The following is a 25752-nucleotide window of genomic DNA, read 5'->3' on the forward strand; positions in this document are numbered from 1 at the left end:
GTAGGGGTAGGATCAATAGACCCTTAAAATACCTACACCTTTTTTCTTATATGAGTTAGAAGTTTCAGAATGGATTGATTTTTTGTGAGGACCAAAAAATCAGTTCATTCTCACCATGGTTTATAAATTCGGTATTAGGTCTCGTCTCGTTCAGCTTTGATACCCAGTTGACTCATAGGATATGTCTCATCTTGTTTGAGTTGTCTTGTTCAACATGGAGACAATAGTTTTTAACCATTTAAAAAATCTGAAAAAATTCAGAAATGATTCCTATTAAAAAATGAAAAAAAAAAAAAAAAAAAAAAATATATATATATATATATATATATATATAAAAAATCAATTTGGGAGTGAAAGAATAGAGGGTTGAGGTTTTAACTCGTTTGTATCGATTAACTTGGAGGAGATTTTGAAAATCTTGTCTGATACGTCTCGTTTAATTCGCGAGTTAAATCATTATTGCGTTGTCTCGTTCGTATCGCCCGAGATAATTGAAAATATCGTCCGAGATGACTCGCTTATCTCACGATACGCGGTCATCTCATAACACTTGGTGAGTTGGTCTCGTTGGACTCCGATACCAAGTTAACTCGGGTCATACATCTCAATCTTAGACGAGTTTAAAAATCATGATTCTCACAAAAAATCAGTCCATTATGAAACTTCTGACCCTAGTTTACAAATTGAAGAATCATGGACCATTCATTTTTTTGTGAACCACTTTTGATGGGATTGGAAGTTTTAGAATAGTTGTGATTTTTAGTGAGGATGATCTCTAAGGTGAGGATATCATCCTCACCAAAAATTAGACTATTCTGAAACTTCTAACCCATGAAGGAGAAAAAGTGTGAGTTTTTTTTTCCTGGTTGACAATCATTTCCCTTTAGGGTATGTTTGATTGCATGGAAAGTCACTTTCCATGGAATTTGAAATCCATGGAAAATTAGTTGTGGAAAATAGGTAGGGTTGGAAAATCAAATTCCATTGTTTGATTTCACTTGGATAAAATCATGGAAAAAATATGAGAAAAAAGAAGAAAAGGAGAAGGAGGAAGAAGATGAGAGGAGGGGGAGAGGAAGAAGAAGATGACGAGGAAGAGGGAGGGGGGAGGATGTGGTAACGGTGGCAATGAAGGTGGTGGCGGCGACGACGACGATGGCTGCGGTGATGGCGACGGTGGCAGCGGCGACGATGGAGGTAAGTGAGGAAGATGGAGGGAGAACGTGGTGGTGGTGGTGGTGGATGAGGAGGTAAGGGATGGAAAAGAAGGAGAAGAAGAAGAGAGAGAGAGAAGGTGGTCGGAGACGGAGCCAACGACGACAGCGAGGATAGTGTAATGGTGGTGGTGGTGGTGGTGGTGGTAGTGGTGGTGGTGGTAGGGAAGAATTGATGATGGAAAATATGAGTGGATTTCATTTTCCCACCCATATGGGTGGGAAAGTGAAATCCATGATTTAGTGGACTTTTTGAATGGGGTGGAAAATGAATTTCCATTTCCATGTGCAATCAAACACTTGAAAATTGTCATTTTCCATGGAAATTGATTTTCCACCCTATTTTCCATGTGCAATCAAACATACCCTTAATGTAATAACAAATGGATTGGATTGACCAGATCTAATGAGAGTCGGACCAGGCCCAATTTATTGGTAGTTTATTGGATTGAGTCCTTATTGGATTGGGTCCGATATATATATATATATATATATATATATATATATATATATATATATATATATATATATGTGGGGCATGTTCGATACCTTACTATTTACCTTGCATTTTGTCTTACATGGGTTAAAAGTTTTGGAATGGGCTGACTTTTGGTGAGGAGATCATCCTCACCAAAAATCAGCCCATTCTAAAACTTCTAACCCCATCGAAAATGATTTACAAAATATTGATGGTTCACGATTTTTCAACTTGTAAACATGGGTTAGAAGTTTCAGAATAGGTTGATTTTTGGTGAGGATGATCTTCTCACTGTAGAGATCATCCTAACCAAAAATTAGCCTATTCTAAAATTTCTAACCCATGTAGGACAAAACACGTAGGACAAAACATAGGGTAAATAGAAGGGTGCCGAACATTTTCATATATATATATATTATATATATACTTGATAAAAAATATTAAAAGAATAAAAATAAAGATATTCCAATATTCAAGGGTGTACCCCTGCAATACAAATTTTGATAGATAAAACAAAGCAAATGAATCTCCAAAATATGGATTATAACTACAATTGGAAAAAATAAAATGCTTAAAAACCAAAATTGTCGACTAAGACAAAGTAGGATCGTGTGGCTAAAAAAAGCTATCATTGGAGGACGAAAAAGTGGAGATTGCGAGGCATAAGTATTGTATGAATTAGGGTGGTTTGTAGAGGTCTAGTGAAAGATAGGATTTTTATTGAAGAAAATAAAATGCTAAAAACAATAGGTTAGGCGACAACGGATGCACCCTCACAAGCAAGTGGCTTACCAAGATCAACCTTAGAACTGTGGCTCTAATATCATAAAGTATAAGGATTGATTCACTTGCTTGAATTATAATGAACCCTGATAGGGTTATTTATATACATGAAAAAATAAGTAAATTTCTTCGTTCTCTCAAAATGTCAAAAATAATTTTGCCATCCTACATAACATGGAGGAAATTCCATTCCAAGGAGTCTTGCAAATTGAAGGAAAAAAATCTTTTATTCTAGAGATAATGGAGAAGGAAGCCAAATCAGATTCGACGTGGGATCAAAAGTTGGAGGAAATACAGAGTGAGAGTGTGAGAATTTCCTTTTCTAAAGAGATGGACGAATGGGATGTATTTTAGTCAGACCAAGCCTTCATTCCAATAGGAAAAGATCTAAGATAGACATATCCAGGAGAAGATCCTGGTCTCATTTGGGTCCTTCCGAGAGTACAAAATTCATACGAGCATTGAAAAAATGAATTTCTAAGTCGACATGACATGATCTGATTTAAGAGATCATAGATCATTATATTTGGATAGGGAAAAATATAATTCTAATCCCTTATTGTCTTTTATAGTCAAGTTCGCTTACCAACTATATGGCCAACAATATAGCCAATGTGTTTTGTCCTATGTGGGTTAGAAGATTAAGAATAGACTAACTTTTTGAGTGGATCATTTCTATGATATTCATCACAAAAAATCAGCCCATTATGAAACTTCTAACCCCAATTTACAACTTGAAGACTCGTGGACCATCCATCTTTCGTAAATCACTTTTGATAGGGTTAGAAGTTTTAGAATGAACTTATTTTTGATAAGAATGATCTCCTCAATATAAAATAATCCTCATAAAACTCATCCCATTCCTAAACTTCTAACCCATATTTTCAAAATGCGTTGACCATATCATTGGCCATATAGTTGGTTGGCGAACCTGTCCCATATATGTGGGTTCAAAACTCATTCAACAACCAAAATGGGGTTAGAAGTTTTAGATGAGTTGAATTTTTGTGAGGATGATCTCCCCACCATAGAGCAAAATGAGTTTATATGTTTTGCAATGGGTTGATTTTTTGTGAGGATATTTCCTCACCATATAGATCATCTTCACCAAAAATCAATCCATTCTCAAACATCTAACAATGTAGGACAAAACACTTCCGTCATGTAGTTGGCTCTTGAACATTAGCCATATATATATATATAATGTGAAATATATGGAATAATCCAAAATAGAAACAAACTTTATCCAAAGAAATCTAGTTTAATCTAGTCATATTCTATCCAAATCTTCATCCTCATTTTCAGATAGGATGATTTAGTGAATTACAATATATCTTATTCTAATGCATCTTGTGATAGGCTGAATGAGAACGTGACCTCCTATTCTGGAAGTCTAATCCTACTTATACTCTGATAATAATTGGATTAGAACTACATCCAATAAAAAACGATTTGACATAACAATGTATATATTATCAAATTAGGTCACTATCAGGCATGTTGAAAATTGTTCATTTGAAATTGACCCACTAAGATATCTGATTTTAATTCCTCAATCTTGAACTTAAGTTATAAAATCAGATTTTGGGTCTAATCCAATCTTGGAATGACTTGGGAAAATCTTCGTTTGAGGTGATTAAGGCTTTGTAAGATAGGATAGACACCATCCTCAAAAGATTTCTAATCCATGTGTGGTACCTATGTACAATCAATTCAATCATACCCAATAATAATACAAATTGGAGGAACTTATTTAAACAATTTATATTTTCATACCAATTTTTTTATATCACCCCCATATTAAATTTATATAGATTGCAAAGTTGTGGATATACCTATTTTTAATTTTTAACAGGACACTCCTTTCTTTTTCTCTTAAAAAATAAAACCATGTTAAACTTAGGTTGTTTTACCAAAAGCATCCACTGAAAATTATTATTTTTTTTTCAAAATAGTAGACTATTCATATTAATTTCGAAAATAATAAATTATCATTTTGGGAATTATAACATTTTAGTTTAAGTGGGGAAAGTGAAAATTTTTGAACCTTTACTAATAATAAAGTGGACAAAATATTGTTGTTTTTTAAAGTAGGACAGTTTTTTCCACTTTACTTGAAATGTTTTAATTTTGAAAACGATAATTTATTGTTTTCGGAATTAATATGAATGGTATACTGTTTTGGGGGGAATTTCAATTTTTCTCCAGTTTTTTGGAAATTTCCCCTAAATTTTAATAAGAGAGATCCCAATGCCTAAAGTACACAGTCTCAGCCAGCCATCCTTTACTATTCTTCCTCAAATCAGAGAAAGTAGAGATAAGAGAATGGTTGTGTTCTTCTAATTCCTCAATTACAAATCTATGGTAAACAACAAAAATGTTGATTAAAGGTTTGTTTTTGGCTTTGTTTGGAAAAAATGAAGACCTGAAAAGGAATAGGTATTTGATGAATTTGGTGAGGGTGAGAGAGGAGGGAAGATTAGGGTTATGTTTTGGCTTTACTTGCTATTTTAGATAGGTTTGTAATTGTATGATAGATTATAAAAATTTTGGAGAGAGAAAAAGAAATAATTGGGAGAGATATATTGTGAGAGATGAGAAAAGAAGAGTTAATAAAAAATAAAAAAAAAATAAAAAACCCAGAGAGAGAGAGAGTGAGAGAGAGAGAAAGAGGAACTGTGTTCGATAAATAAAAGTTGGTGTTTAATAAATGGGTCCCGTTCGGCACCCAACATTTTGCCCAATAATTTGCCCAACATGTTTTGACTTACATGGGTTAGAAGTTTTGGAATAGGCTGATTTTTGATAAGGATGATCTCTATGACAAGGAAATCATCCTCATCAAAATCAGCTCATTCCAAAACTTCTAACCCCATCACAAAAAATGGACGGTCCACGATTTTTCAACTTGTAAACATGGGGTTAGAAGTTTTGGAATGGGCTAATTTTTGGTGAGGATGATCTCGTCACCATTGAGATCACCAAAAATCAATTTATTCCAAAACTTCTAACTCATGTAAGACAAAACATGTAGGGCAAATTGTTGGGCAAAATGTTGGGTGCTGAACATTTCCCTTAATAAATAGAAGTGCTATTTTATTTATTGGTATTTATTGGGGCTAATTAAAGAAGTAAACTCATGGTATAACTTAAAAGTCGTGTTGGGGTGACATAGGATTTACTGTGATTGACATGGATATGCATACATAACCATAAATGATTTTAATTGTATCATGAGAAAACACATGATTATGTGCACATCCCACGTCAGACTTGTGAGAATCGCAGTAAATATCATATGTCATTCCAGCATTTTCCAACTTAAAATTTCAGATAGTTTCCACTGAAAGAGATAAAGAAGTAGGAAAATGTTGGAATGACACAAGTGGAGACACAAAGGTGATAAAAATGATGGGTTGGCGCACACATCACCGTAGGATACGGATATTCATAGGGAGTAACTTATTAAATTACTCTCCACTTATACGATACCTATCTAAGTAGTTATCTATTATTCCAACCGTTTCCTTCTTTGTAAGAGACGTGAGTCGGGATTCTACACGAACAGTGTTACAACACCTTGACCGTTCGGTTTCGAAGCCAAATAAATGCATTGGTTCGGTCAATGGTTTCACACCCTTTAACGCTATTGACACCCCAAAGTTCGCATCTCTTGGAAAACGTTGGAAACCATTTGATACTTATAAATATTTGAAATGATCTATTTGGATCATTTACTTCTGGAGTCTAATGACCACATCTCACGCGTTTCAAGATCAATATTCCAGTAATGGTATCAGAGTGATGTTGATTTTATTTGAAGGAAAGTAGAAGTTCTCTTCGTCTCTTCTTTACATCTCATCTTTGTGTTTAATAAATAGAAATTCAGATAATTTTCTAGATTCAAGTGTTGGTTCAAATTCATTGTTATTTGGATTGCCAAATAAAACGAATTTTAACTTTGTTAAACCAACACCTTCCAATTTTCGATTTTCTTGTCAATTTAAAATTCTAGATGGATTAGAATATCAAAATTTTTGCACTTGTGCTGAACTCCAGACCTTTGATATTTATCTAGGTCAGTATATTTATTCAAAATATAAAAATTTGAGGTATTACAATAATCACACTGGAATTCAAGAAATTCAATTTAGTATTCCGGGTAGAACCTTGATTGAGATAAGTACTTCACAAAGACTACCAGGAGGACTCCCATTACAATTGCGGAGAAGATTTTAAAGTAAAGAATTGAAACAATTTTTCGAGAATTTTCGCCAACAGATTCTAAAAATTCAACCTAGTTTACAACTGCATAGCAGACGTTTGAATAAGTTTCAAGTCAAACTTATTCGGGATAAATAACAAAAATTGTATGTTCGTTATTTTATTTTAATTTATTATTTAACAATAATAATTATAATATCTATTGTGATATTTTATATAATCTATTTTAAAAAATATTTGAAAAACATTCCAATGACCATTATAAAATAGATAAAATGGATGACACTAATTTTTGTATTTGAAAATGAAAAATTTGTTATGCCTTGATTCATGAGAAGACATATTACACAATCACTGATCTCAAACCAGATGGACCTCAACCCAGAATTAAGAAATGGGAAGAGGATAATGCCCTAGCAAGGGCAACTATCTTAATTAGTATGGTAGACAGTATAATTCCTCTATATGAGGATTATGAAACAACATGGGATATTTTGGATGCACTTCAAGAAAAATATGGTTCTATATCAAATACTCATATCCAGTTATTATTGGATCAATTTAATAGGATACATATGATTGAAGCGGAAGAAATTACGAATCATGTTCATAAAATGGAACTAATTGTGAAAGTACTTTTCAATATTGGGCATCCACTATCGGGCCAGATGCAAGTTACAACTACCATGAACAGTCTCCCACCTTCTTAGGTAGTAACTTCACTTTCTTGTGGAGGTCAAATTCTAAGAATGATTACTTCCAACACTTTTAGCAATTAAATGAGAACGAAAAAAGAAGAAAATTTGATCATAAGAAAAATGACAAACTCTTGATTGCAGAAGGATCTCAGTAAAACACCTATCATATTCCAAAGAAATATCACTAGTTAAAAAACTTGAAATATAAAAAGTGGAATAATACGAAGAAATTCAAAATCCAAAAAGAAAGGTGCTTGTTTTATTTGCAAAGAGATTGATCATTTTAAGAAAGATTGTTCAAAGCACAAGATACAATGGATGTCTCCACGACTGTTTTTAAAACAATGTTGGCAAAGTCAAATACAACAAAATGGTACATTGACTCAGGGGCTACAAGGCACATTGCAAGCAACAATGAATATTTTGTCAACATAAAAGCAATCACTCTGGCAGAACATCACATTTTCATGGGTAATAACACATATTGTGATGTGTTGGTTAAGGGTACATGTAAAATAAATATTGGGGGAGTAGAGATTTCTCTTAATGATGTGTTATTTGCACCCAGTATTCGTAGAAACCTTTTCTCAATTGCTGTACTGGACAAGAAATGTTTATAAATTCAATTTATGTCAGGTGGTGTAATTGTGAAGAAAAATGGTTTCCAAATTATTAAAGGAGAGTTATTGGAAAATTTGTATCTAATTAAACATATGCATACAATTGTAGTTTTAGATTACTCTCTTGTTTCTAATAATAGTTAGAATAATGATTATCTTTGTCACTTAAGATTAAGACACATCAATAAAGATAAGATGTACCGTATGAGTAATATAGGGCTAGTACCCAATCTTAATCCAATAGATTTTCAGAATTGTGAGCCATGCATTATAGGTAAAATGACTAGGAAACCGTTTGAAAAGCATTGAAAATCTAAGGTTTTGTTAGATATTATTCATTCTGATATTTGTGGACCTTTAAGAATAAAAACTTATAGAAATATGAAATATTTCATTAGCTTTACTGATGACCATTCAAGATATGGTCATATATATTTGTTAAAGCACAAGTCTAAAGACCTTGAAAAATTCAAAGAGTTCAAAATTGAAGTTGAACTTCAACTGGGTAGGCAAATGAAAATTTTGATTAGTGATAGAGGTGGTGAATATGAAGTTTTTGACAATTTCTACACAAAAAATTATATAAAACATTTGTATATAATATCTTATACACCACAGCAAAATAAAATATTAGAATGGCGTAATCGTACTTTGTTAGATATGATCAAATTAATGATGGCACATGCTAATTTGACTTGTATTTTTTGGGGAAAAGCTCTCTTCACAGTGGCCAACATCATTAATAAAGTCAAAATCACTAACTTCATATGAATATTGAACAAGTTCAAAACCTGATTTATCAAACCTTAAGATATGGGGGTGAAAAACTCATGTTAAATTCCTAAGTCACTTAGAGACAAGTTGGGTCCTAAAACTTGGAAATGTAAATTTATAAGGTATGTTGAAAATGGAAATGATTATAGATTTTTCCATAAAGATAGATGATTAATAGAAAATAGAAATGTAACTTTCTTAGAAATTATTGATCTTATTACTCCATTAGATCAAATAGAACTCTTAAATAAACAAGAATCAGCCCCGAATGATCAATGGTCTAAATATTTTTTATTCTCAGATTAAGAATAGTAGGAGAAATGGTAAAACCTTAGATTCACAACCTAATAATCATAAAAATAGTAGGAGTAATATAAAGAATATTTCTCCAAAGAATCTAGAAAATAATGGAAGAAATAAAAGACCAAGGGAACCATCGCTAATATTTAAAAATAATTACGCTTTTTAGGTAGATGAAAATGTATTAGGATTAGAAGATAATCCAAAAGATTTTCGAGAAGCAATGAATCTGAATGATTCAAAACAATGGCTTGAAGTAATAAAAGATCAATTGCCTTCAATACAAAAGAATAAAGTCTGGGAACTTATAGATCTATTTACCAACATGAAAGCCACTGGTTGTAAATGGATCCACAAAAAGAAAATTAAAGCAGATGGTACCCTAGATAAATATAAAGTCCGTTTAGTAACAAAAGGATATAATCAACAACCCGGTGTATACTTTATAGATGCATATTCCCCAATAGTGAAATTTACATCTATATGGATTCTCATGGTCATAGTAGCATGCCTAGACTTAGAGATACATCAATTAGATGTCAAAACAACTTTTTTCAATGGAGAATTAAAAGAAGACATCTACGTGGACCAACCTGAAGGGTTTTAGTTTAAAAGAAATGAAAACAAAATTAATAAGTTAAAAATGTTGTTATATGAACTTAAACAATCATCTAGGCAATGATATTTAAAATTTCACCAAGCTATCTTAAATATGAGATATCTAGTTATTCCCTTAGATAACTATCTATATATCTGGAAAAGTCAGGATAAATTTCTATTTTATCTCTTTCTGTAGTTGATATATTATTAGCATCGAATTGCCTAAATATGCTAAAATCTATAAAAGAATATCTAGAATCCAAATTTGAAATCATAGATATGGGTAAAGCCATATATATACTTGGAATAAAAATTTCTAGAAATAAAAAGGGAAAATTATTTTTTTTTGATTAAGAAAGATATTTGTTGAAAGTGCTTGAGAAATTCAATATGAAAAACTGCAAGCCTTTAGGCATACCTATGTGTAAAGATATAACACTAAATATGTCTATGTGCCCAAACACAGAAAGTGAATTACAAGAAATGTAGAATGTTACGTATCCCCAATCTGTGGGAAGTCTTATGTATGTAATGACAAGTACAAGACCTGATATTTTATCATATAGTAGGACTTGTAAGTCGTTACAAATCTAATCTTGGTAAGATGCATTGGCAAGTAGTTAAAAGGATATTCAGATATGTGAAAGGTACATTAGATCTGAAACTAACTTATGGTTTAGGAGATCTAGAGATTGTAAGATACATAGACTCCAATTTGACTGGAGATATGAATAGTGAAAAATTCACAAGTAATCATGTATTCATGTTCGGTGGAACTTTTGTTTATTGGCTAAGTGAAAAACAAGGGTGTATAACAAAATCTACAGTGGAAGCTGAATACATAGTCTGTAGTACAACTGTTAGCAATGTTGTATGGATTAGTTGTTTTGTGAAAAACCTTAAGTTAGGCATAATTTGTAGGCCAATCAATATGTTTTGTGATAATATGTCTACTATCTCTTTAATAAAAAGTAGAGCCAATAGCTCAAAAACAAAATACATTGATATATATTATCATTATATACAGGCTATAGTGGATAAGGGTGAAGTGAAAGTCGACTATATTCACACTAAAGAAATGGTAACTAACCCTATAACTAAAGGGTTGCCTCTAGAAGAGTTTAGAGGACATGTAACGACATGAGATTAAGAAATGCATATTATTGTTTTACTTAAAGAAAATGGTATATAATCAGAAGGACTTTAGGGATGCTTGATGTAAATGATGAAATACCATTCTATCTGAAAATGGACAAGTTAATTGGTTAGAGAAAAGATGGAAGCACAAGTAAGGATGTCAAAATATATTGCAATGTTCATAAGTGTAAAAATCCATTTTTAAAAAGGCATTGTGATAAGTCACTAGATATTTTCAAAGATACTTATTATATTATAAAAAGTCATCGATAAGGTATGTAGACACCCCAATTTGCACGAACCCATAGGAAAATTCAAATTTTCTCGAATTAATTTCGATTTAGAACTCAAGTTCTTCGACGGACCCACATTGCTATTTTGCGTCATTTTCATACATATATACATCATCTCATATCATCGCATGCCCATACCTTGTCCCTAATCCACCTAAACCTATGCTCATCACCCAAACCCAAATCCAATTCCATATCCCAAACCCAAATCCAAGTCCATGTCCTAACCCAAAACCAAGTCCATCTTAAGCCCAAACCCAAGTCCACATCCCTAACCCAAAACCAAGTCCATCCTAAGCCCAAACCCAAGTCCATATCCAAACCCAACACCAAGTCCATACCCAAGCCCAATACCAAGTCCATTCTCTCACCCCTTCATAAGATGACACACGTTGATACCTCATAAGCCTCCAACACCCAATGCATCATCTAATTGGAGAGTCAACCTTTCTTTTGTGAAAACTCAAGAATGCCCTTCTCAAAAAGTTTAGTCAAACCAAAAAGGTTAGTTGGTCTTTGGTAATAATCTATAAAGGTGAGAGAACTTCCCATTATGCCCTCAAAAGGTGGGAATCTTCAAGTACATACATGGAGTTCTCCCATTGGTCCATTTCAAAATTATACTTCTACCCTTGCTTTATTTGTTATTTACAAATGAACCAAGATCTACTTTTCACTTACCACTTCATCTTTACACATGTCATTCTCCTATTCACCCTCCCAAATGTGCTTTTATTTTCCCATTGGTCCATTTCAAAACTACACTTCCACCCTTGCTTTATAAGTTATTTACAAATAAACCAAGATCTACTTTTTACCTACCACTCCACCTTTACACATGTCACTCCCCCATTCATCCTCCCAAAAGTACTTTTGTTCTCTCACCTCTATTTACCAAAAAACCAAGGATCAAAGCATGCTTTTAGGGTTTCTTCACAAATGTCATCTTTACCCTCATACAAATGGAAAATCCAAAAAGAAACAACCTAAATCTCATGTCCATTTTCTTTATTTTTAGGGTTGGACCACTTTATCCCCAAAAGTTCTCCAAAAACTCTATAAATACCCTCATTTTCTAAGAACAACTCATGCTCTCAAGCCCCCATCTCTCAACCTAAAACTCTACCAAATTCTCTACTCATCTTTCATCCCTCAACCCTCAACCACATCCTTCAACTCTCAAGTCCATTACACAAGCTCAAGTTATTTCAAGACTTCCAAAAGGGACAAGGTGGGACAATAGTTATTTAATTATCTTTTAAGTTGCATCTTCTTCTTCTATCCTTCTCATTTTTTTATTTTTAGAAGCCTTTAGGATGTAATGGAGAACCCTCCTTCATCCCGAGTAGATTGAACATCAACCTTGGGCATGGAATGCTTGAGGCGGTTTGGTCGAAAGGATGGAGGTTGAAGCCCTTTTAAACCCATTCTCATATCATGCATCATAATGTACACTATGCACACACATCACACATGTTGGCTATGATGAAGAAATGTGTAACTCTCTTGATGGGGTTAAAACACTAAGTTTCTAGCTAAACATGCATGCATTAAGGTTATAGATCTAAGAGAACTCCTTTCATGGAACTTCTCTAAAATCATAAACCAACATTTCAACTCATGCAAAAGTGTGTTGACTCCATAGAATGTCTTCTTCCATAAGATATTTCTTATGTCAACACCAACATCAAATCCTCTTCTAAAGAGGTACATACACACTATGTGTACCCACCCACTTCATGCATCTCATGCATTCTAATTGTTATTTTAATCTTTTCCAAAAAATGGCCAAATCTAAAGGTAACCACCTTAGGTGGAGAGAATGGGGTGCTTAACACCTTCCCCATTCTATAACCGAATCCCCTTATTTAGATTTTAGGTAGACCATACCTTTTCCATGATTGAGAGTCACTACAATGCCATAAAAAAATGGTTTTCGAAAGAATCGATTCGGATGCCCATTCACACCCATTTACAAAAAAGAATGGTGGCGACTCCAAACAACGTAGCATCGAGGTTCAAAAGTTAAACATTCTCATGTCTACAAGGTAAATCAAAGAAAATAATTTTTAAGATACTGAAAAAAAAAGTATTTAATTTAAAATTCGACGCAGGTCATTACATGGTGATGATGTGCTTTGGTTGAAGTCGTCGTAGTATTTAAGGTATGGATCTTAAAATCCTTGAATGCGGATGTAAATATGTAGGCTTCGAAATCTTTAGGAGGTTTGAGCTTATTTACTTATATTTTAGAGTCACTACGCTGTAGATATGGGGGCTTTGAAACCTTGGGGGAGGTTTGAGCTCATCCATTTGGGTTTTGGGATCGCCACCATTCAATTAAGGTGTAACCATAAAATATTTTCAAAATCGATTTTCCTTGGCTTGTAGTGACCTTCATATCCAAAATGATAGGCTAAGGTCTATCTAGAGTTCTAAGTATTGGAATTTAGTTGAGAGACAATGAAGGTGTTAGGCACCTTATCCCTTCCATTCTAAGATGGTTACTAATATGACCATAAAATAAGCATTAAAACTAAATTTTTGAATTTTTGAAGATAGAGAAAGTTGTAGAGATAATTAGAAAAAATTGAGTATAATTTTATTTGAAAAATTGGCAAATTAAGATAATGAGCAAGCCACTACTAGAAATAGGTGCTTGCTGAATTTTTTTGTGAGCCAAAGATTTTGTTGGGAATCCATTTGGATTCCACCATTTTGAGTCTTTAGACTTTAAAGAAAGATAATGTACTTACTTGGGAGTAACTTTTTATTGGTTTAGTTTTTAGGAGGTTTTCATGGGGATACCAACATTGGAAACACTAGTGACCTTCATGCATAATTTGTATAATTTTTGTGACTATTTTTTGTTGGTTTAGAGAGTTTGGTGAGGTAATCTTAACCCTTTTGTAAAGTAAAATGTGGTGTGTGTGGGGATGTGTATGTATGGGATGGACTTAACAAAAGAAGATTACCTCCTAAGAGGATTTACTTTCTCGCTCTATTGCCATCAAATAAAGAAAAAAAAAACCCATTATTTTAGGAAACTTAGTGTAAGAAAAACAAAAAAAGTAAAGATAATTCATTATGAATTTAAATTGGATAAGTAAAGAAATCAAAGACAACTTATTCCAGTGCTCTCAAAAAGCTTATTGACGACTTATTGGGGGTAGATCACCTCTAAGAGGGATCACTCTCTACCTCCAAGCCTCTAACTAAGAATTAAGAGATCTACAATATTAAAAACCTAAGGTAAGCACGTAATAAAATAACACTAAAAGTAAAAAAAATGGGGAGATGAGAATAGGGGGATTAGAAGGGGGATGATGGAGGGTTTAACCCCACCTTGGTCTTCTTTTTATTCTTCTTGGATTTGATTTCTAGAGATTTTGATAGAGATTTTGAGAGAATACGAAGACTTAGAAAGGCTTGGGAGAGATTTCGATAGAATTTTGAATCACCTAATGAGCTTATCCATTTGCCTTGGGAGGGTCTCCTATTTATAGGATTTTGGAAGACCCTTAGAGGTAAACTTGTCCTAAAATATTGTTTTCCAAATATTCTAGGAAAAATCTTTATGAAAAACATCAATTACACCTTCTAACCTTGGTCTTGATGGTCTTTAATCTCTTGTAGAATTTCTAAAGAATTCTTAGTAAAATGTAAAATGGTTCTAGACATTATGATTTGGGTAAATTATGAGAGATTTAAGTCAAATGACATGTAATTAGGTGGACGCTTTTTGTCCTCTTTGGTTACTTCCTTAGGTTAGTTCTCTAACAAACTAGGGATACAAAGGTCATTGGGCATAAATTCTAGAGACTTCTTAAAGTTGGATAAGATGGTCATAAGATTTGGAAAGTGGTCAATTTACATAGAATCCATTTGATCTTTGGAATGGTTAGGAGGGTAGAAGATGTATTTGCCTTTGATGAGTCTCAACAACCCAAGGTTAGAGGAAGAATTAATTATTCTTGAGTTAGCAAGACCTTTGGTCAAGTTTAAGAGAATAAGAAGATTACCAAAAGATCTTTGGTGGGGGAGATTTAAAAATTTAAAGCATGGGTAGAAAGGGAATTAGTGAGGGTTTTCTTGGAAAATAAGTTATTAAGAGAAGGGTTTAAAGAGTCATTTCCTGTGGAGAATCTCGTGCACACATGGACTCTCTAACTGCTTAATTGAATTGAATTTGCCCTAGGTATGACCAGAAGGATTATGCCAGGCCTTACTTGAGGTAAGGCTAGTGTAAAGTTAAGCCTGCACATCACAAAGGTAAGGTTAATATTAAAAATGGCTTGGCTATATGTACTATGTGATGCAGGACTAGGCTAATACAGTTCCTCCCATCATAAGAGCATCGAGCAGCCTATGGACAAAATAAATGATTAAAAGAGAAAAGAAAAAATAGAAAGGGACAAAGGACGAGTTATACCATGTCGCGTGCAATAGCTTCCAGCTCAAGCACTTCAATATGGATCAGATGGATAGCTCTCTCCGAATCCTATTGTTCCACCTTATCTCTCAAGCGTGCATTTTCAACAATCTGCAAATAAGGGTTGATATAGCAAAATAAGGATGGAAACACAAAAAATTACCAAAAACAGAATAAAATGTAAAATGTAAAAGTAAGGAACAGTACCCTCAACATCGTGCTCCTGATCATAGACCCCACCGAGCTCCTGAACCCCCTGAATAATCCCAATTGGAGGGAGACGCAATTTATAAAGACCTCTTGGAACTACTTGTCGTAGTTCTCAGGTTGCAAGAGACTGTCTTCGTGAACTCCGTCAGAAAAAGTTGAGGGAGCACCCTCATCAACAGAAAGTCTTGTCTTTGCCGACGGATCTCAGGGAATATGAGGCTCACCATAGTTTTGGAAAGCCTGACTCTCGCTGCAATAATAGACATACAACAAATCGTCTACGAAACATGAAAAAATAATCCTCTGAGTGTCCATTCGGCAAGCATTGGCAAAGTTCGAATCGTAAACCACAAAGTGATGAAAGGCTAGGATGCGAGAGTTTATAATCTAAAAATGGAATACAAAAGAGATAAGAAAGACAATATGAAAAAATAAAAGCATTGAACAATACACTGAAGATGACTTACATTGCATTGGAAACATCGATCGATATGAGCCCTGGCAGATAGGCTCCTACCTCTCTAAGTCTTCTTTGGTCTAACAACAAATTTAACAACTATTGGGAACACATCATCTTTCGATATTGGCTAAGGGAGGTAAAATGGGAAATATTGATGTGCAAAGAACTGTAAGAAGAAGACAAACATATAAGGTAGGCTATACAAAGAAGGCAAATAATGACCAAAATTAGAGAAAAGTGTGGAGAAAGTACCTCCAAAAAGGCCAGTAAAATTGAATGGAGACACTGACACCAACTTTCCCTGATAATCCTTCGACGACACGACTCAAGCCACCAAAACTGGTACCAAAGATCATACTACCCCAACATGAAAGGTTGGGATATGCATGAAGGCACCGAAACCATTTAAATCCATGAACGAGTGAAGCTCAGGGGAAGAATCCTCGTAGAACTTACAGAATGTGAACCAACTTACCTTAAAGTGTTTGGAAGAGGCATTGGCATGTTAGCCCGAGCGCATGCGGAAGGGTAGTGACGCAATCCCCTCAATAAGACAAGTATTGCTAGAAAGTAACTTATTAAGTTACTCCCCACTTATAGGATAACTATCTAACTAGTTATCTATTATTCCAACCATTAGCTTCTTTGCCAAAGACGTGAAGTGGGACTCTACATAAACAGTGTTACAACACCTTCGGTTTCGAAGCCAAGGAGATGCATTGGTTGGGTCAATGGGTTCACACCCATTAATGCTATTGACACCCCAAAGTTCATACCTCTTGGAAAACATGGGAAACCCTTTGATACTTATAAATATGAGATGATCTATTTGGATCATTTACACTGTTTTCTTCTTAGAAAATCCTTGTGAGATCCTCAAGTCTAACGATTGCATCTTGCACGTTTCAAGATCAATATTCCAACAAAATGCATTATAAGGTGCTATGATTTTACAAAGCGATATTGATTTAAATTCAAGATGCTTAAAGAGATTCATTAGCAAGTGCATCTGCCATCCTATTTGATTCTTGATAAATAAGAATCAAATGGACCAGTTCATCAATATATCTTAGGCTCGTTTATAACTTAAACTCAGATTATTAAGTATGAAAGTTTAATGTTCGATAACCAGTTCACACTCAATTGATATTCAATCTGATTTTCAGGCTGTTTAAGGTTTGTCCAATCGGTCAATCAAACGGCTTGGATTGATCCAGTGGCCTATATGTAGTGTATATGAAAAGGAGGGACCACAAGTTCATCATATATATTTCTTGATGGTGAGCTTCTATGCGCCCCAAGGTAGGTTGAAAGAAGATTAAATGACTTGCATGATTATCAATTTTTTTTTTTTTTTTTTTGCGAAATCAGTTTCTCAAATAAAAATGTAAGTATAAAAAAAACATATTTTCCAAGATAATGTAAGAAAAATGTCAAAATGAGAGTTAGTTTTTAGCTTTAAGGGAAAGGTAGTCTTGAGAAAGTAACAGAGAAGACTTTGATTCAACAAATATCCTACTACCTTGACAAAGACTGGTGGTTTTTGAGAAAATGATTTTATTCTGAACATAGGTAATCAAACACGGTGAATGGAATTTCAACCAAAAACAATTTTTGGTTCATTTTCTAGGTCATCATTCCTTGGGAAAATAAAAAGTTGACTTTACAAGGCAAGTGCTTGCCAATCCATATATAGGTGAATAAGGAATGAATGATGAAGTACTATTGCAATCACTTCAAATTTTTTTTTTTTTTTTTGATGGGTAAGTTCAGAGCTCAGTTGCTAACACTATTCTCAGCCTAACTCCAAATTGTGTCAAAGTCCTGACACCTTTTACTTGAGATGGGATCTTCAGTAAGATGAAGTACATATGAATATGATGATGGTGAGATAATTTCATGTTTTAGGTGGTAGTTTTTATCTGCATTAGAGTGGTATTTGGTAGCTATTTCTTTTAAAGTAAAATTAGTATTCGATCACGGTCTTTGGTAAGATTGTTACCATATACCACCAAGGCAGAAAAAGTTATAAGTGGTGGTGGGGATGACTTTTATTATTGACTAAAGCACATGGTCTTAAAACTCGTCCCAGACCAAGACATATCGACCGAGTTAACTCGGTATCGAAGCTGAGTGAGACCAACTCACAAAGTCATTTTTTGACCGAGATTTAGACTTGCGTTCAACATTTTGATTTGTCTCAAGAGACGTTTCAAATGTATCGGAAAACTCGTCCGAGACGACTTGGTATTGGGCCTAGACGAGACGAGACGAGACTTGAAACCGAGTTTTAAAACCATGCTAAAGCAAGAAAGGATTTTAGCTTCTCCTCCGTCTATTTTCAAGTAAGGTTGAAGCTAAAAACTGAGTATCAAGTGTAGTCTACAAATGTGTTAAGGATAGATAATCACTAAATATTACCCTCCCCCGTTCAACCTTTGTTGACGGCACTGCCTAGATGATGTAGGGTGAAGTACAATCTTCCAACTGATTCTTTGATTCTCCGAAGAATACTGAACAGTTGGGTATTAAGAGCCTATGGATTCACAAAGAATACCAAGCAATTAGAAAACAAAGAGAAAATTCTCTTAAGAACAAAATTTCTAAACAGGCCCTAATTTATGTTTGCAAAGTACATTATTTTATCATATTTGAGTTTCCTACTATGAATTGTAACTCAGAAAATCTTGTCTTTGCTTCACATTGGAAAGAATCTAAAGGTTTCCTTCAACTCCCTTTAGAAGTCTGGAAGTTTCCATTAATTTGATGGAGCAATTGATCTAAGCTTTCAAACTGACATTAAAATAATAATAGTAATAATAATAATAATAAACCTAAGAAAATAAATGATGATTCTTATGTTGTCAAAACGTATCACACTCCATGACCCCAACTTTTGAGAGAGTAACATGAAGTTGCAAATTCACCAAAAAAAGAAGAAACTAACAAAATGAATGAAATACATGCACAACAAAACATAGGAAGAAAAGAGAAAAAGGAAAAAGGAAAAAGGAATAGTAGTGACTGGCACCATTTTCAAATCTATCTTCCATTGGATTCTTCCAAGAAAACCCAAGAAATATGAATGAATACATACATGCCAAAAGAAGAGAGAAAAAGAAAAAAGGAATGTTGACTAGCATAATATCTTCAAATTATGTCAAGTTTAACAAGTGGAGAGAGAAATCTAAGCTGATTTTAAAAAAGTGTGGAATGCTTGTGATGTCTTTTCTTTTTTAATGGAAGTACATAAGAGAGACCTAAAACTTTAGGTTAAAGTTCTTTTTCATGGTGGTTCCTCCTCTAAGCATATTTCCAACGTATACTTTTTCTTTGTACTATGAATGTTAGCTTTCACGCCTTAAGCCTCATGGCCACACTTCATTGGAGTCTGTCACATCCGAAAGCTATTCAAATTGGTGAGACACCCCCAGAGTGGATTGCTCTCTAATCAAGCGTGCGAGTAAGGCTTAAGGTGCGAGATTGTGCTGGAATGGCTCTCATCAAATAAATTGCTTATATCGCCACAACGACCTTTCGTTATAATCAACCAATTAAATAACTAGCGTTTTGTTTTCCTTAACAAGGAAAGTTATAAATTTTTTGTAAATCAGTTTTGATAGTGTTAGAAAATTGAGTGAGCTGATTTTTGGTGAGGACGATCTCCCCACCATAGAGATCATTCTAAAAAAAATCAGCCCATTCCAAAACTTCTCACCCCAATATACAAAACATGTTGGATAAAATGTTTGATAAAATGTTGGATCTTGATCATAGCCCTAAATGTGTAATAAAACAAAATTGTTGGCCCGACTTTTGGGGATAAACGTCTCATCCGTCCCTCTTATCATTACGTGAAAATTGAAAAATTCTACAGAAAAATTGATGGGCCAAGGCCCACAAAATTTAGAAACTGAATTTTGATGGTCTAGGACCGTCGAAATTCTTGATGTTCCTAGATTTGATGGCTTAGAGTTGTCGAATTTCTCTCATCCTTTATTAATTTGATAGTTTCGGTTCGTCAAAAAAAAAAATTTGACAATAAAAATTTCGATGCCAATTCGATCTCTTGATCCGTAAAATTTTATGAAATTTGACGTCCCAAAGCCATCAAATTTGGGCTTTTTTCACATTGTGTATGTGGGCTCCATCTTTTCACCACTTAAACGTTATTGTCTTTCCTCTCCTCCCCCTTCTCTTCAGGTTTTCAATAATACCCCTCTAACTAATGTTTTTCTTCTATTACCTTTTTAACTGTATAGAATTTTTAATAGCACCCTTCTAATTTTATTATTTTTCTTTTTAACCCTTTTTAATTTGCAAAGAGAATGTCCGTGCTATAGGCATTGGCGAACTCTAGTATATAAACATGATTGGTCTTCCTTCTATTAGAAAAATTTTAAGGACTCTTGTACCTCTTCTTTCTCTTTTTAATAAAATTCTTTGCCTGCTTAACAACAAACAAAAAAAAAAAATTTACGTAATTTTAGAGGCATACACACACATGCAAAAAAAAATTGGATTCCAAAATTGGCTGAACCCAAAACCAAGATTTAAATCAAACATGGACAAAATCATAAACTTGTGAGAAAAGAAATTACTCTAAATATGGCTAGAACAGGATATGAAAGTATAAATTCTACCTCAACAAAGAAAGAAAAAGAAAATCATATCCTCGAATGAGATTAGCACTAATTGCATTAGCTATACCAAAAAAGGATATAAATCTCTATTGGGCTGTGTTTGGTATTACTTTTGCAATTTTTCAGTTATTTCTTTGAAAACACTTAATTGAGAATAACTTTTGCAATAGTCTTTTTCAACACAAATTCGTTTGGTAATACAATGATAAAATTACTTAATGAATTAACAGTGTTTTAATTAATTAATTACCCTAAATCAAAAGCATGTAAGATATTAAAATTTCATTTGGATTCTACGTGAGGGTTTTTTACTGTAGCAATTTAGATAAATTTAGATCAAACTTTTACTTGTACATTCGAAAATATTACAACCGGAAAAAGAGAGAGAGAGAGAGAGAGAAGGGTTGTTGACCTCAGCTTGTAGCATCCAAAAACATGATGGCTCAGGGTTTTAGAGGACTAAATTCTATGAACTTTGAGTAATAAAATTTCAAAATAAAATTATTTTTCATCATTCAAGTTTAATTTTATATTTGAAAGTTCAGTAGTCGCCCATTCTCAAAACTTTGGATCAAGCCTAATTTTTTTATTTGATTTTGGATCTGAGTTTTTTCATGAAATCTAGAGGGCTGGGGTGTTGGATTGCCAATGTGACAATGCATTTGAGTTAAAAGGACCCTTAGTAAGATTTCAAATCTTAGTAAGTTAGTAAGAAAAGTGTTTAATTTCTCATCATTGGTTTTCACTTCATGGGTTTTGAATTTTGGTCACTCATGTTCTCTCTCTCTCTCTCCATCTTACTCCTTTTCTCTCTCTCTTATTCCAGTTTCAGAGAAATAACGCTTGAGACAAAAGGAATGGGTGCGATGACAAACCAAAAGGTTATCCCCACCACTTCGAATTCCTTTAATTTTATGATTGGTGAATAAAAAGGTGTGGCAATATAATCTTTTTTTATTACTCGTTAAAAAATCCGGGCAAACACGCAAAGAACACAGAAACACATAAGGTGCGCATGCCCACGAGAGAGAGAGAGAGAGAGAGATGCCTTGTAAAGAATACAAGGATAAAATAGCAAATTAAAAGAAAAAATAAGGGCAATTGGACAGTCTCTAGGAAATCTAAAGATGCCTTAGCAATCTTACAATCTTTTTATCATCTCCCCAAAACTCTATTTAAATTACAACCCATGAGCCCATTTGAATCACAAACATGGCAACCCTTCCATCTCCATCTCACAACATCATGTCTTCTTATCTTCAATCTCTTTCTCAAACTCCGCATAGGCTTAGAAAAAGAATGTTTGCTACATGGACACCAGACGAAGAGCTCAATCAAGTAAGACTAAGGTCAGGTGCAGACATGAAGAGAAAGCTCAATTGGTATGACTTGATAGCCCTTGGAGTTGGAGGAATGCTGGGTGTTGGAGTTTTTGTGACAACAGGTCCAGTTACCCTCAACATCTCCGGCTCTGCCATCTTCATTTCTTACATCATTGCCGGAATATCAGCTCTTCTTTCTTCTTTATGTTACACCGAATTCTCCGTTGAGATTCCTGTTGCAGGTGGTGCCTTTAGTTATTTGAGAGTAACCTTTGGTATGACATTTCATACAAGAATTCTTATAGTACATGCGTATCTTTATTGGACCTTCTCTATCAGTTTTATTTTCTCTATGTTTTTAAATATGTGCAGGTGAGTTTGTGGGTTATTTTGCTGGAGCTAATATACTAATGGAGTATGTGTTATCGAACGCGGCAGTTGCGAGAAGTTTTACGGAGTATATATGCTGTACATTAGGGATAAATCCGAATTCATGGAGAGTTGAAGTGAGTGGATTAGCAGAGGGTTATAATAGGTTGGATTTTCCAGCTGTTGCTCTTGTACTTCTTCTCACTCTCTGTCTGTGCCGTAGGTTTGATCCCTTTACTACCTTTCTCAATTGAATTTTTTCCCTGTTTTTTTTTCTTTTATTGGTATTATTTCTCTCATTTTTGGTTCTTTAAGTTCTAGTTTGAACATGGGTAAGTGATTAAGTGGGGTTTTTTGTTTAATCTTCAATCCACTTAGTGATATATTTGATTAATGGGTTAACGTTGTGAAGTGATGGGTGTTTCTTTTTTGGGATTGCAGTACTAAGGAGAGCTCTACATTGAACCTTGTTATGACAGTCTGTCATGTTGTCTTCTTTGGGTTCGTTATAATGGCTGGTTTCTACAATGGGAGTGCCAAGAACTTGATAAAGCCAAAGGGATTAGCACCATTTGGTCTTAGAGGTGTTCTTGAAGGATCATCTATAGTTTATTTCAGCTATATTGGCTATGACTCTGTGTCAACCATGGCAGAAGAGATCAAGAACCCATCGAAGAATCTTCCGGTGGGCATCATAGGGTCTGTTCTCATTGTCTCCGTGATCTATTGCCTGATGGCCTTGTCTTTGTGCGTAATGCTTCCTTACAATGAGGTTGGTAATCCAAATCCATTTCATTCACTCATTTAAAAATAGATCATAGGACATTTTATTCCTGATGAACTTCACGTTTAAGATGTGTTTAGCAAAAGTTATTTTTGGACACCATCTAAAAAAGCCTCTTTGTAGATATCGGAATCAGCATCATTCTCTATGGCTTTCCAAAAGATGGCAGGATGGACATGGGCGAGCAATGTAGTTGGGACTGGTGCGAGCTTGGGAATTATGGCTTCTCTTCTTGTTGCCATGCTAGGCCAAGCCAGGTATCTGTGTGTTATTGGAAGGGCCCGGCTTGTACCGTCTTGGTTATCAAAGGTGCACCCTTCTACAGGCACCCCAATTAATGCGACTATCTTCTTGGGTGAGAATTTCTCCATGAACCCACAACATATTAATCAAGGAAACGAACACATCAATGAGAAATCAAGAAAAATGGTCCTAAAAACTTCCAAAAAAGTATGTTAAATGAATAGGATACTGAGTAACCTTTAGAAACTCCTAATTGCATTTTTCCTCTTGTTATTGTTTTTGTTATTATAATTAATATCATTATTTCATTCAGAAGAATGTAGCCTGGTTCATTCTACCAGAGTCACTGATATGCCATTTTTAGCAAGTTCATGACCCTTTAATCTGATATATAACATTCATCCTTCATCATAACATTCATAAATCTTAATCTGACCCATTTTTCCTTTCATTCTTACTCTCTTGTTCTCCTCCTTTATTTTAGTTTTTGTTTATTTTTATCTTTTTTGTTTTTTAATTTATTTTTTTGAGTTACTAAGAACACCATAATTTTCAAAAAGGATATTTTTCAAACCGTAAGCTGTCAAATAGATTGTATTCTCAGGCTCACCTGCATTAAAGAATGAGAGGGGAAAAAAAGGGATCCATGAGTCTTTTCATCTCCTCCTTTGGTGTAGGTATCTGCACAGCATCAATTTCACTCTTCACAGACCTCAACATAGTGCTAGAGATGATCTCCATTGGCACACTCCTAGTGTTCTACCTGGTGGCCAATGCACTTATATACCGGAGATATGTGGTCATCGGCAGCTATCACCCTCTCCCAACTCTACTCTTCCTTTTGATCCTGTCATCAAGCTCAATTGGCTTCTCCCTATCATGGAAGCTCAAGGAACAATGGTGGAGTCTAGCCTTATTTGGAGGGGCCTCGATCACCGTCACTGCCTTATTCCATTACATGGTCCCTTGCATTCATCGTTCATCTGATTGGTCGGTGCCGTTGATGCCATGGCCGGCTGCATCCTCTATCTTCCTCAATATCTTCCTTATGACTACCCTCAAAATGAGGTCTTTCCAAAGGTTTGGTGTATGGGCTTGTGTGGTAACCTTGTTCTATGTATTATATGGTGTTCACTCAACATACAATGTAGAAGAAATAGATATGGGGGTTGATGAGGTGAAACCAAACTCATCAACCCAAAAATCTAAGTTAGAAATCCAAATGGTTTAATAAGAGAAGTTGTCTTGTTTCTATGTTTTCTTTTCCTTTTTCTTACAGTGGAGAAGAGGATTGAGATAACCTTGGCCCATGGTAACTAATGATGGATATAATAGAAGATCTCTTTACTATTTATTTTTCTTCTTATTTTTGTCCTTTAGTACTAGATCATTTCCAAAGGCAGTATAATACATGCATTAGGAAATTTTGGGTAGGAGTGGTCATCCATTTAGATGGAGATGGTAATCTTGTGGTTTCTTAACAAAAGATGGGCCATTTGGTTTCCTTTTCTCTCTCCCTAAAGAAGTTTTAAATATTACACACCGAAAAGGAGATTAAAGAAAGAAAGGAGACATTTTTGCCATGCTTTCATTAGTAATTTGGCACCATCTTCCAAAATTATCTTTCTCTTCTCACTATGTAAAAAAAGGGATAAATTCGATGTCATGGTCCGTCAAATTTAGCACCCCCCCAATTCCCTTTTTTGTATTGGTAAGCTGGGGTTGAAAGGATCCCCCATTTTTTATTAAAAGCGAACGAGAATAATTACAACATAAATCATCATTAAGGGTTCTCGAAAGCTTTTGGGGTATAGAACATTTATCCTTGAAGATTAGAAAATTCTTTTCACAAGTGTTTAATAGAGTAGCGTTGAGTTTTCCCCCTTTTCACATGGTGTCTTCTGGGTGATGCATATTTGTTTTAGAGATATTCTTATGAATCATCACCTTGATTTTTGAAGAAATTATTTGGCCTTATTATGTTTGTCAGCTGGAATTTTCAAGTGTTTAATTTCTACGAATCTCTTGCAGATTGTCGTTTGTATCTTTTGGGGTGCACCCCGGTAGTTTGCACATTAATTTTATTTTATATATCAGTATATTTATTTGCTTGCTTAGAAAAAATAAAATATTTGACTTAAAAGATGCATTATTTATCTTGAACTAAC

The 25752-nt window shown here is 34.3% G+C and overlaps 1 protein-coding gene across 1 annotated transcript; it reads left to right on the forward strand.

The window, feature by feature from the left end:
- Nucleotides 1-21925: 21925 nt before the first annotated feature.
- On the forward strand, nucleotides 21926-24906 carry LOC147391379 (cationic amino acid transporter 6, chloroplastic-like). Its single transcript, XM_086457225.1, has 5 exons — nucleotides 21926-22463; nucleotides 22561-22780; nucleotides 22999-23329; nucleotides 23465-23696; nucleotides 24262-24906. Exons 1-5 carry the CDS (start codon nucleotides 22079-22081, stop codon nucleotides 24813-24815), a joined length of 1722 nt encoding a protein of 573 aa, XP_086313351.1. The 5' UTR covers nucleotides 21926-22078; the 3' UTR covers nucleotides 24816-24906.
- Nucleotides 24907-25752: the final 846 nt, after the last annotated feature.

The sequence above is a fragment of the Akebia trifoliata genome, chromosome 11 (assembly GCF_017979445.1).
Source record: "Akebia trifoliata isolate Shusen 1 chromosome 11, ASM1797944v1, whole genome shotgun sequence".
In the NCBI taxonomy this organism is placed as follows: Eukaryota; Viridiplantae; Streptophyta; class Magnoliopsida; order Ranunculales; family Lardizabalaceae; genus Akebia; species Akebia trifoliata.

Excerpts from the sequence above, each read along its gene's own strand:
- LOC147391379 (XM_086457225.1), top strand. The coding sequence starts at position 22,079 with ATGGCAACCCTTCCATCTCCATCTCACAACATCATGTCTTCTTATCTT. Across the intron at positions 22,781-22,998 it reads ACTCTCTGTCTGTGCCGTAG|TACTAAGGAGAGCTCTACAT; the intron begins GTTTGATCCCTT and ends TTGGGATTGCAG. Across the intron at positions 23,330-23,464 it reads TAATGCTTCCTTACAATGAG|ATATCGGAATCAGCATCATT; the intron begins GTTGGTAATCCA and ends GCCTCTTTGTAG.